General features: G+C 38.8%; 1 protein-coding gene across 1 annotated transcript; it reads right to left on the reverse strand.

Moving 5' to 3' along the window:
* Nucleotides 1-1,494: 1,494 nt before the first annotated feature.
* On the reverse strand, nt 1,495-1,785 carry CTXN3 (cortexin 3). The gene has a single exon (XM_032205271.1). The coding sequence runs from the start codon at nt 1,783-1,785 to the stop codon at nt 1,495-1,497; it is 291 nt and encodes a 96-aa protein (XP_032061162.1).
* Nucleotides 1,786-13,404: the final 11,619 nt, after the last annotated feature.

The following is a 13,404-nucleotide window of genomic DNA, read 5'->3' on the forward strand; positions in this document are numbered from 1 at the left end:
GTCCCACTGCCTCTTCCACAAATAGCTACAACCTTTAACCGATGGACAGGACAAGCAGCAAAAGGAAATAAATAGCTCCAAGTGCCACAGTGAGAGTCAGGGCCTCAGCACGAGTGAGTCAGCACAGCCCCAGCTGTACCAGCTACGGGGCTGGCTTTGCTCCTCCATTTACAGGCTGCAAGCCAAAGCACAAAGGGAATACTTCCCAACTGCCTGTCATTGTTATACTGAGTGCAAAATAGCTGGATCTAAGGCTTTTTCTTAAAACAGGCAGCATGCTGTCTCCCTTTCCCATTCCATGAGACATTTCACAAACCAGGTAGCACCAGGACTGTTTTCACGGTTCTTGTGTGTTCAGGAGTGTGGCCTTTACTTCCTGGCAGTACATCAGATGTTATTTCCACTATGGTATTTCAGTACTGCTAAACTGTGCTTGCAAACATCCACTTAGACTGTAAGTCATTCTACTGAATTTAATGCCATCTTTTAAATGTTTCTTTTCCTCAATCGATCATGCAGATACGTTTTTATTTACATTAACTCCTAGGAATACTTTTTCATTGTACAAGCACTTTCAGAGATACTTCTCTATGAAGGGGGTGATGGTTTTTCATTGATTCTTACTGCTGATGTTTAAGTCAGCCAATTAGGAAACAGAACAATGCAATGTGACCTGCACACCAAATAAACAGACTGACTGAATGCTTGAAATACACAGTCTGAAATTCATGCAAGACTGAGATTTGTTTGCATAAGCTGTTGTAAGAACAATGTAAAAATTTATCTTAGTAAAAATCAGTTTTGGCAAAAAAAGACAAAGATAGGCCAAAGCCATTACATATTTTATTCACAACAAAGATTACGGTCAGTGATTTGTTAGTATTAAGTAGCTTAATCACTGTTTAATGCTAAGAAAGAGCATTAAACCTCAGAAAAAAATTGAGGCATTTTTTCTCCTGAAATTTTCTAGAGCCTTCATACTTATCTTACAGAACAGGAAATTTACTCACTTGTCCTCAGATCATGGGATTAAAAAATGAGACTTGTGGGGCTTGAGAAATTTATTTGCTATGTACAGATCATAAAAAGGCATTCTTACCACATTTATAAGGCGCTTTCCTCCACAGAGTCTGGTTAATGATAAAAAGCATATCCCAGAAGCAAACAAACAAACAAAACCAAACATTTGCTGTAGTGTTTTTTATCAAATTATAAGAGATCACATGTACTATATATTGTTCCAATGCATTTTGAAGCACCATTCTGCTAATACAACCTGTCTCTTTTTCCTATGGGAAAATTCACTAAACTACTGTAAAAAATTTTACTTGATTTCATATTTTAAAAAAAGTGTCCATATGTGCATATTGTAACTCCTACAATATTTGATAAAATGTAAAGCATAACCAAAATAAGATACATTCCTGATTTATTTATTTATTTATTTATTTTATTTTATCAGTGCGCTAAATAAGCCTTAACAGTTCTCAGTGTCTAAGCAAGAGCATAATCAAACTGGCCTTTCTCCACTCCATCAAGTCCATCAGCCCAGGTTGAGGTTGGCATACTCCGATAGGGGTCAAGGAGAATTCGGAAGCAGCGAACAACGAGGATTCCCAAGAAAATAAATAATAAAATCACAAAGGCAAAGGTTGTTTTCTGTTCCAGGGTCATGCTAGAATCTGGTGTCATGTTCCCAGATGGCACCAAAGTGGCACTGAATATCTCTCCATCCATCATCCAGGGAAGCTGAAACGAATAATCCCACAGTCTCCTTCTTTTCATCGTTAGTTTGCTGAGGTCAGAGTAGAAGCCATTTAGATGCACTTTGTTATCTGTAGGGCAAGGGGGAAGCAACATTAATTGTGAATAGCCCTTTTGTTTAGTTCCATGCAACTTTGTCCTCGTGGAGAAAAATGAGATGGAAAGGGACTTGACAGCAGTTCTGCCTGCCTCTGTGTCACATATGAAAGACATGTCAGAAATTCCATACTACTCTGCTGGCATTGCAGAATCCAGTCAGTGATATTACATGTCACCAGACCCTGAGCTGGCAGGAATCTCTCCCTCCTACCATACCACTTGGACTGGGGTAGAACTTTCTTTCCCTAGAAGTGAATGAAGGTTTAATCACAGTGTTCCAGTGGGTAGCCTACAGAAAAAGCAATTCGGAAACAAATTGCATTCCTTGCTGCAGGATGGACAAACTGCAATTGATACTACTGTATGTGGAGGGGCTTGAAAGACAAGTGTATTTAAGGCTTTATACACAGACCAGAAATGTTCTGAGGTGGGACAGACCAGGATCTGATGCAGGACAGTAAAATGAATGTGTCTCCAAAGTGGAAGGCCCAGTGTTTGTGACATCACAGCAATTATAAGAAAAGGGCATAAATAGTGTTTGAAATGAGAGGAAAACATTTAGGAAGGCAGTCTAAAACAAGTCAAATACTAATGCAGCTCAAGGGCAAATGTTTCTTCTTCTTACTTAAAATCAGAATGAGGATTACAAGTACAGTTAACAAGAAAATGTTTTTTATATAACCTGCTCCATGGTAGCAAGAGAATCGCCAAGATTTGTGGCTGAGCTTGGCTGTTTCTGGACAGCAGAGCACACACTGTGCTACCACTGGCCTGGCACTTCTGCTGCTGTGTCCGTCTGCCTGGGTGTCTGCCAGCTGCTGCTTCCTCCTCCCTCACATACTGGGTTTTCCTTCCAGTAGGAAGGAAGCACGGCTGGATGCCATGCTTAGGCCTGGTCATCGACACCACCTGAGAAATGACCTCAGGAACAGAAGTGTTGAAGGTCGAAGGGCAGCACTGTGTCAACTGAACATGTTCAGAAGAAATAGGAAAAGAAGAATACAGTGCAGTGCGTGGCTTGCACAAGTGGAACTTGCAAGTGATTGTAGCTACTACTCTGTAACTGGACAAAGGTCAATAATGGTTATAAGCATACCTCAGCAAAACCAGTTACCAGGTATAAGTGGATTCAGAAAGCAGAGTCACAATATTATTTTGATAGTATTATTCTAAAAAAAATGCCTCAAACAGAATAGAGAAAGTTTTAAAGCAACAAAAATACTAAAATTGCACAGCTATTGTTGCCTGATTCAATTTACGATTGAAAGGGTAGGAAGATTTGAAATGTTAACTTCTCATTATTTAAAAGCTCGTTTCATCTACTACCTGATAAAAACTGCAGAGAACTGTCTAACAATGAGCTAAAACTTAAGGAACACCCAGTCTTGTAAAGATGTTTTTTTTTCCTTTCCTTTCCTTTCCTTTCCTTTCCTTTCCTTTCCTTTCCTTTCCTTTCCTTTCCTTTCCTTTCCTTTCCTTTCCTTTCCTTTCCTTTCCTTTCCTTTCCTTTCCTTTCCTTTCCTTTCCTTTCCTTTCCTTTCCTTTCCTTTCCTTTCCTTTCCTTTCCTTTCCTTTCCTTTCCTTTCCTTTCCTTTCCTTTCCTTTCCTTTCCTTTCCTTTCCTTCTTGCCTTGCTTTCTTTTGTTTTTGTTTTGTTTTTGTTTTTATGATACCTTGTGGAGCAAATAACTCTGGTGATAAACAACCTTGTTATAAAAGAAGAAATATATAAATTGAGACGGGCATGTAACATGGTGGTAGAGATACTACAGTGAAGGTAAAAAGCAGTGGTGCCCCCTTCTTAAAGATCTCTGGTAGTTTGACTACAGAAAACTAACACTCACACATTATGTCATTGATTTCCATGTCATTTAAGCACACACTGTCAGCTATATGCATATTATACACACTTAACACTCTTCCCTAAACCTGCAATCACAAGATGCAGTATTCCATACTTGCTCTCACAGATCTGAGTGTTTTAGGAAATGCTTTCCTGACATTTTTCTATGCATTATGTCAATGCTGCAGTTGACTGTGGGAGAAAACAACTGTCAGGGAAGATCAGCTTTTGACATGTTGGTTTTAAATGTCAAACTTGGAATACACATAGTGCCAGCACACAGTATCTTTCCAGTTTTTGAAGAAACTTGACTTCAGAGAGATATGTGCAATCAGCAACTCAGTGATAATCAAATGCAGTTAATTATTTTACTTTAGTCTCTGAATAGGCACCTATTCTGGATAATACAGAGACAAACAAGATGCTCATTTTCATACCATTAAGTGCTACTCATTGATTTTAGGAATGAGGGGATGTCTGACAGTTTTACACTTAGCAGCTTTTCACACTCTGAATGCTAATCTTTATGCTATAGATTATATGTGGGAAAATAACAAGACTGCATTGCAAAGCTGAAGGAAATGTATTTCCTAAGCTTTGGGCTCCAGACAGCCTTCTGAGTGTACTCATCACTGTATATGATTATAAGGTGGTGGGGACAGGCAGTCTGTCTCCAGAGAAAGGCACAGTACCCAGCATAATCACACCCTTTGCCCTATTTGGAGCACTTCTGCAAGCCAGAACTTTAGTGATATCATCAACTACTTCCTATGCATCAAAATGATGTTTAACTGTCTCTACACAGGTACTTGAAAGCAGTACACAGGTACTTGAAAGCAGAAGTTAACCAGCTATTGACATTATCTGGGTGTTAGTTCTAGGCACAACTAATTAGTTAGACTTGGAATGGGCAGCAGCTGGTGGATGCTGCAAGGGAGACCCCGAGACTTCTGTCTTCTTCCCTGCCAGTCACTTTTGATTGTGTCAGGAGAGCTCCACTGGAGTTGGGCACCAGAAACTTCTTCCAACAGAAAATGTTGCCTATGTAGGAGACCACATAGAAATGGTTACATAACTTTAAAGTGTATTTTCTTGTATAAGGACCTCTGCAGCCCTTGTAAGAATTCCTCCAGCCTGCCTGAACTCCATCACACCTCTGTGTTACAGATTGAAGGCTGACAGGGGAGACAGGAGCTTTCTTTTCAGCTTGTTCCAGTCACTCAGAAATGATCCAGGTTATGTTATGGGTGGAAAAGCCTCAAGGTTGTTTAAAAGTAATTGATGTAACCAACATTCCAAGAATTCTTTATATTATTTATTTTTTATTTCTTTACATCTCAGATAAACTTAAAATTGTTAGAAAAAAAAATAGATTATCCTTCACTTAAAAAAAAAAAAAAAAAAAAAAAAAAAAGCCCTGCTTTTTTGGTTTTGTTTTAACGCAGGGTTGCCCTAGTCAATTACTTTCTATAATGGGTTCCTTGCAGATGTGACTAATCCTCTGTTTAATAAGTACACAATTGCACATCACTCTATCCACATCAGGTTGTTATTATAATTTCTCCTTGCTCTCCTTGCCAGTGTGCACACATCCATTAGGTACTTCAATTATAGATCTCCCTGAGGTGATGCTTACATTCTAAGGTACTAAATTTATAAAGTAATAAAGAAACAGAACTGAACTTGCATATTATTAGCAGCATTGAATCAACATGTTAGTCCTTGAGACATCCCAAGACTTAATATCCCTCATATAGTTTCAACCCAGAAGCTGACTTATTAGCACAAGATCTGGCCAAATGTCACCAAAAGACAACTTTTCTTGTCAAGCCACTAAGATTTTTGAAATTAAAATGACATTGAATTAGTTAATAGAGCTAGCTACACACTGGTATGAAAGATACAAATTCACAGGACTCTTTAGAGTTAAAACTTGTTCACAGTACCTTTGACTGGTCTTTCAGGGCTTTCTGCATTTCACTTGTTTCAAAGTTGACTTTAGTTGAAAATTGCTCTATAGTTAAAGGATTTCCTCAGGGCTCATATTTTAAAGCTTCTTACTTTGAAAACAGTAGAACTAATGGAAAGATAGGCTACAAGATCTGCAGCTCTAGAAACTTACAATTTGGTGTTGTTCTGTTTAAACTACCCTTTCTTTACCACCGTATACAACATAAATGATGTTTTGTGTCAACATTCATATATGAATATTCTTTTCATGAAAGCCTTGTATTTTTTTGAAAAGTCACAACCAAAGAGACAGTAGTAAATCACATTCTCATTTTGCGGAGTAGAATCTCACTTCTACCCTTTTTCCTAATTTCTGTATCCTACCAGTTCAAAAACTCTCCAGTAATCCTATTTGTGTGGCTGGAGTATGGCACAAATACTCTGAGAGACAAGAGAGGCTGTGGAGCTGACCATCAGTTGCCAAAACTTGTCCCAGCGTAGCCTGAGGTGCATTCAGATTAACATTACTGGCCCTTCATCTTTCAAAAGAAATGCAGAAATGGTAACTCAAAAATCTACATGTATTGAAGACATCCAGTCTAAAATGTGACATGCACAATCTATGTGTACATGGATTTAAAGCAGGTATTTTAATTTTTAGAAAAACAACAACAACAAACATTAAAGATGAAACATCATTTAGTGTGGTGGCATCTGTTTATTTCTATTCCTTGGCAGATCATTCATTGCTCTGTTCTGTCTATATCACATAAAACAAAAAGAGAGGCCTTTGAAACAAGCTAATTGAAAAGAAGAATCTGACCAGCAAAAGCAACTCATGGAGACATATGGTTTAATATGTTCAACCTGTTAACAAGACCCAAGGCCAAGCATACTGCTACAGTTCTGCTGACTTAATTACCATCTTGTCTAGTTACACTTTTGGCCCTGTAAGTGATAAAGGCCCTTTAAGTGATAAAAATTGCAATTAAGCAATGAACTCATCAAGACTAAGACAAAACAGCATATTCTTTGCTTTAAACATCTGGAGTATTCCCTTTGTCCTTTTCTTGTTAATTCGAGATTTACTGGACTAATGTGTAAGGGCAGATTGTGGTCCTGTGACTGGGTGCTTCACAATGTATGCCTGATATGTAGGTATCCTATGTTAGTGGAGCAATTGGGTTTCCATTATGAAATATCCCATGGAATGTAGCAAGCACACAACTGTGCCAAGCCCATGTGCATGATTTTCCTATACCACCCATACTAGTTTCACTGATTACTCACTTCCTTAGCTACAAAAACACATGGCAAGTTTCTTCAGGCTCAAACATCTGTACACAAACTATTTGAGTGGAGATATTTCCATGTGCCCACAGCTCAGTTGCTGTGACAGGCATTTTAAACCGGTTGTAAATAAACTAAACTTGATTAGAGAAAAGAACAAAGCTAAAAAATTAAATGACATATGTCCTACCCTTGTATGCAAATGTACCTTATATCCACTTGTACTGCATACTGTACAGTAATTTGCAACAGCAACTACACAGTTTATGAGTATGTATTAACAATACCCTTTTATGGCTATACTTGATCCTCTTTTTTACAAATTTGTTATCAAACTGACATTGCCCTTCCCTGCAGACACATATCTTCATTATCTTCTCAACAGCTTTTAAAGACTTTGTATGGGAAAAGACACTCTTGGTGTGCCTTGCAGCTATTGGCATTGTTCAAGCAAGTTGGTGGGGTTAACTTTAGCAATAAAACAAAGAAATTTATCATGTTTTTTATTGTTGTTGTTGTTGTTGTTGTTTTCTGTACATTCTCTCCAATACCATGCAGCTCACTTTTATTTAATGCACCATGGAATGTTTAAAATGAATCCTCACCTTTAAAATATTAATGCACTCACATAATGTAAGATGTGTGAGGACAATTTATACATGCAAAAAGTCAAAGCTACTCTAAAAGCTTGAATTACTCACTGCATTTGCTAAAGTAATTGCTAGCTTTATGAAATACTACCTGTGAAGATCTGAAAGCATGAATCTGTGAAACACCAATGTATTTATACCATCCATGCACCTGTGCAGTGATTTGAAATATGCACCCAACAGACTTCCTCTCTATGCCCTCTTTTTAAAAGAGGATATACAGATACACAGACATCAGTATCGCAAGTCTTCTCCTCAATGAATATTTAAATGTATAGTAGTAATAAAATAAAAAAATTCTAAAACCTTTAAAAGGAGTAACATGGTTAAAATCCTTGTAGGCTGGTTCTTATGAGAATCAGCAGGTAGAAAATTTATAGTATTAACAGTCATAAATCCTTACCTAAATATATAAATAAAATAAAATTAAGCCATTTGCAGCTCAAAAGGACATGAAATGGATTTTATATTACCCTTTCTTACATCTGCAACATCTGTAAATGATAAACTGTAATATACTTTCTGGAAAGAAAACAAGGAATATGCAACAACATAATTGGTGTACACATTCATTTAATTATTGTAATTTTTAAGTCTGCTGTCAGTATTCCCAACCTGCTATGTAGGATGCATTATATATAGACAGTGTTAACCATGGATATGCAATATAAAGGTTATAACTTTTCAAAATAAATACGGAAATTTAGACAAGCAATTTCTGTGAAACAAATACCTTCATCTAGTCGACAGAGAACTTAACCCACTTCCCACTGCAGCAATTACAGATAGTTACAAGTTGTATCTTTAGTTTCCATTCTTCTGTACATTTCTTGTATTTCTAAGCATAAAGGATCAGGACTGCCAAGGAACCAGTGAAAACCCAAGATGAAAAGCTGCCTTTTAAGGGTTTATACTTTATCACAAAAAAACAAACAAACAAACTAACAAACAAATCAATGAAACAACCCTCCCCCCCCCCACCCAAAAAAAAAAAAAAAAAAAAAGGAATGAGAATCCTACTTGTGTGTTAGAAGTAATTAGTTGACAATACTGTTGTTCTTGAAAGTGAGGCTATAATTTCAGTTCTGCTTCAGCAACTCTTCAGTGGATTCTGCTTCACCAAGTACAGCAGTAGCCTCACAGGCTGTCTGAAACCGTCTTCATCAGAACATTAACATTCAAAATGTGTACCATAAATAAATAAATAAATAAATAAAAAATCAAAGGGTATTCCCATACCTTTGCAAAATCAGAGCTATAATCTGCTAGCATTTCTCTCTCCTTCTTCACTGATTGTTGTCAGCAATCTTTCTTTTTAATGGCAGTAAACTCTGCATTTATCAGACAATCTGAATATTTATTACAATTTGTGATCTTCAGATACATTAACCTTTGCATAATGATTATAAATTGCAATTTGAAAATAAGATTATATATACATGAATTAACACTCATTAAAATGTAATCATGTCATATGTATTCCTATGGCACATTTCTTTAGAAAATAAACTGACCTTGCAATGGGAGAGGATACACTCACTAGCATTTACAGATCAACTTTTATCTAGACATTTTGACCCTGAGAGTTGTTCTTGTTTCCACCCTACTGTCCTTTCCATAGTTGTGTTTTATTTTGAGGGAAAATAACTAAAATAAGAAGGTTCCTGTTTTCCTTTCCCATGGGAAAAACAAGGTCAGCTTTAGAATGTCTGTCAAATAGACCAATTAAAACATGTAAGTTTTTGTTTGTTTGTTTGTTTGTTTCCCCAAAATTTCTACTTAAAAGCAAGCAAACACACATGCACACAGAAACCTGAACAGGACAGGATGACAGAATGCCATTTTTTTTTTTATCTTTTACAGGGAATTTAAGTTTTTATATATCCCATACTGTCACAGAGCAAGAAAAGAGTATGGTATATTATCCTCTTCTTATTTTTCCATGAGGCTTCTACTATGGAAAATAAATTTGAAGCTCAGATCCCATCTATCTCCCTGTTCCTTGCAGTTTCTCCCACTGAAGCATCCTTTATTTTAGATCATAAACCTTTCCAGCTGCATTGTGGGTGGCAGGCTTAATGGTGTGTAGTGTGGGACTATGGTTTTGTGCATATAATAGGGCGAAATATAATTTCAGAGAGGATGGAATGCTGCCACCCAGATTAACACAAAACAGAGATGGACATTTTATGGACACCCACGTGGACAATCAGAGACCCCTACACACCCATGAAGGGACGTGTCCATTCACTTCATGGCTTCTCTTTCGTGTTTTACAAGCAATAAACAAAGAGGAAAGTACCTCCTCTGCTGTCTGGAGAGGACTTTCCAGTTCCTCATTCTTCCTTGCACACATGCACATGTCACTTTTGATGCTGTGCTCTGCATCCTCCGAGTCCTTCAGGATCTTGTCCCTCTAAACTGGATTCCAAAAGGATATCTTAAGCCCTCTTCTACAGTTCCTTTAGTCCCACCAGAACCTCTCATTTTGTGACTTTAAAGAGTCAAACTTTGTTTTTCCTTTTATTTCGTTGGGGATTTTCCACTCTCTCAACCTAAAATCCAGCAGATAATCTATATTTTATCCACCCCATTGCTATAGCAAGCAACTACTAGAAGGGTATTTGCCAAGGTTTAGTAGCCCCTCCTCCCTCATGGTCTGGAAGATTCATGACATGACTTGATAAAAGAGGCTGGATTACATTCCCAGAAAATTTCATGACAGTGATTTCATAACATTAGGCAGAAGTTTTGTATTTTGCATTTAACTTCACTCACATCACAAAAAGTCTTACAGTCTCAATAGCTCACTATTGTAGAACCACTGCTCTGTGATCCAGACAAGCTGGTAGGCTTGAAAGGGTACACCTTTTTGTTGCAGATAAACTCCTGATCACCTGCATCCTTTTAAACTGTCCTCATTGTGATGCATGTTTTCATCCACTCAGCTTCAAGAAGCTCAGGAATTCTGTAAGAAAAGGAAGAATGATTCATTTCTTACAGGAAGAAGACAGATTATAAGAACACAGATATGTTATCCAGCAACAAGGGAACTCCCATAGAAGAGGAGGTTTTCTCCTATTGTTCTGTATATGTTTTATTGGATAGAAGAAAAAGAAAAAAAAATAATAATAAAAAAAGAACTGTGGGATCCAGTTAGTTGACATATAAAAATTGGGTGCTGCAGCCACACAGTGCAAGCCGGACCACTGATGAAGCTTCTGCAGTGCTCTTGCTAGGGTCTGCTCCCCAAAAGGTACATGCAGGAGCCAGGAATTGAGTGCAGGAGTCCTGGGGTGCATCACACAGGCCCACCGCTTGATTGGAGAGGGAAGATAAAAGGACAGCATAGAGAGTTCAAGCAGATGTTAGTCAGTTTCCTGTAGTCCACTTGATGCTGCTTTAGGCTGCTAAACATTTTGAGTGAGACTTGGTTTTATCAGACACCATAAGTCAGTCTTCCAGGGGCTGCAATGAGTGTATAATATGCAACCCTAGGGACTACAAGTTCCTACATTCTTATTTCACTTGAAAATAGAATGCTGAGCATATGCCTTTGAAAGGAAATAGCTCTGACTTCTGAAATAAATATCAGAAACATTGGTATTTCAGGTAATTTCCTACTGCACTGGTAACAAGGTGAATTTACATCTCCAGTTATTTAAGAGGAAAGTTCCTTTCCTATTCTTCAAAGAAAGTTTTTCTCAACCAGTACCATTAAAATATTTTCCATAGCCCTGACTTGCATTGGTATAAAGTTGTGCTTCACCCTTAATAACTTCTTGAAAAAGGAGAGACTTGAAAATAATTATATTTGGTATTCACATGGGCTTCAGTTCCAAAATCTGTATTGATTCCAAAAGGTATAAATAAAGGCAAGATTTCAGGAAACAAATGAATTTTGATTAAAAGTCATAAATGCAATCATGAGGCATTCATCGCGACTCTGGGAGACACTCCAGCAGGCTTTTTAATGTGCCTCTGTTTCCATCCACCCACAGACCTGTCGCTGGCTCTCAGGGTTGGGTACTGCTGAGTGCAGCCTGCACCGTGGTGTGCTGGTGGAGGCATGCTGAGGGTTCAGATGGAGACGTCCCCCTTGCAGACCCTCTGCCATCAGCTTGGGAAGGTCCAGCCTGCTTTTTCCTGCAGGATATGCAGTCCCAGGTGATTTTGCTGAGCCACCTGTGGCCCTTCTGGCCGATGCCACCATGGGGCTTCCTGCACCAGGCTGGGAGAGGTCAAGCAGGGAAGAAAATCATCGGCTCCTTTGGCCTCTTCTCCCCAAGAACAGGGAGTATGCCCGGTGGGTTCAGTCCATGGGTCACATGTTAAGTTGCTGAACTCACTGAATCTCCCTTCTTCCTGCAGCTGGCTTTAATTGCTGCTGACATCTGGAGGCATCCCTCCCCATGCCAAACACGTGTTTGGCTGGATGAGCAAACAGGGGCTGGCAGGGGCTGTAAACATCCCGAGAGCAGGCACAGTGTCAGGCCAGTGGTCCCTGGCAGGACACTGAGATGCCCAGCCCCGCTTTTCCTCCCATGCCCTGAAGCACTGCAGCTGGCACTCCCCTACATCCACCGCAAAGGATGTTTTGAAGAATAAATTTGCTCACTACATCCATAAGCCTACTTTGGGTTCATCGCACTGTCTTGTCAGTGTGGCTCCTTGTTTTATCTGCGCAGGGAGAAGTGTTCTTCAGAGGGCATACAAAAATGCCTCGCATAGGTAATGCTAAATAACAGGGTAGTTCAGATATTTTCTGAATAGATGCAGTAGGAGCACGACTCCTGGGGGTAGGCTGAGCCCAGCCAGCTTGCCTCCCTGGCCTGCCCATTCTGCCCCCTCTCACCTCTGTTGGTGGTGTTTTCTGCCCTCCCATATGTGTTTGGTCTGGCATGTTACAGCTATTATTGCAGGACCTAGCAAAATTAAAATAATTAAATTAAAATAATTTTCAAAAATGGAAAATTTGTAAAGGGTGCCTCAGTCTGGAGAGTGATGTATACTGCTGCCAGGGCAAAGTGGGAAGGGTAAAGCATTCAGATATCAAGGAAAAGTCATATTACAACTGAGATTTACTCTGGAGACCATGTAGCCTCTCTTCTCAACTGTCCCACTGTAAAAGTGTTTATCTTATGTTTATATCTACTTCTGTAATCTTTCACACCAACCACTGCACAAAGATCAAATAAATACGTGAGCTGGTATTCTCAGCTTGGCCAGAGAAAGCAAGGACAAGTTTTGGTTTGCATTCAGTGTAAATATAATTTGTATTCTGACCACCAAAGTCGACAGCTGTTTATATGATCCTAATCTGCAATGAATTCTGAAATTTTGTTAAGGACAAGGTGAAAACAGCACTCCTTTGTGCAGGTAGAGGCTGCTGCACCTGGAGAATTAAAGGGGAAAAAGGAACAAAGATACATGTAAGTTGTAGGATTACAACACCTTGCTAGGAGATGCCTAAAGCATCAGCATGATATATGCAGTGGAAATTTGAGCTTTCACATTCCTATTTGTATGTTTTAGTTTTATATGACTATGCCCCATGGGTCCCCTTTCAGGATCCTGCTCAGCATCTCCATTATGGTTTTGCCACAAAAGTCGACAAAACCTGTCCTGCTTCAAAAAGCTCTGAAGTGCAATTGGGCCACTCACCTCTGATTGACACCAGAAGCTGGCAGAAACAGTGATTGGCCACCATGGATTTCAGGGTAATACCTATGAAGAGCCATAAGCCACCATCTTAAGGAGGTGGCATTCAATACATTAACTTATTCCCTAGTACCTCAGAGTCCATGTT

Source organism: Aythya fuligula, chromosome Z (assembly GCF_009819795.1).
Source record: "Aythya fuligula isolate bAytFul2 chromosome Z, bAytFul2.pri, whole genome shotgun sequence".
Lineage (NCBI taxonomy): Eukaryota > Metazoa > Chordata > Aves > Anseriformes > Anatidae > Aythya > Aythya fuligula.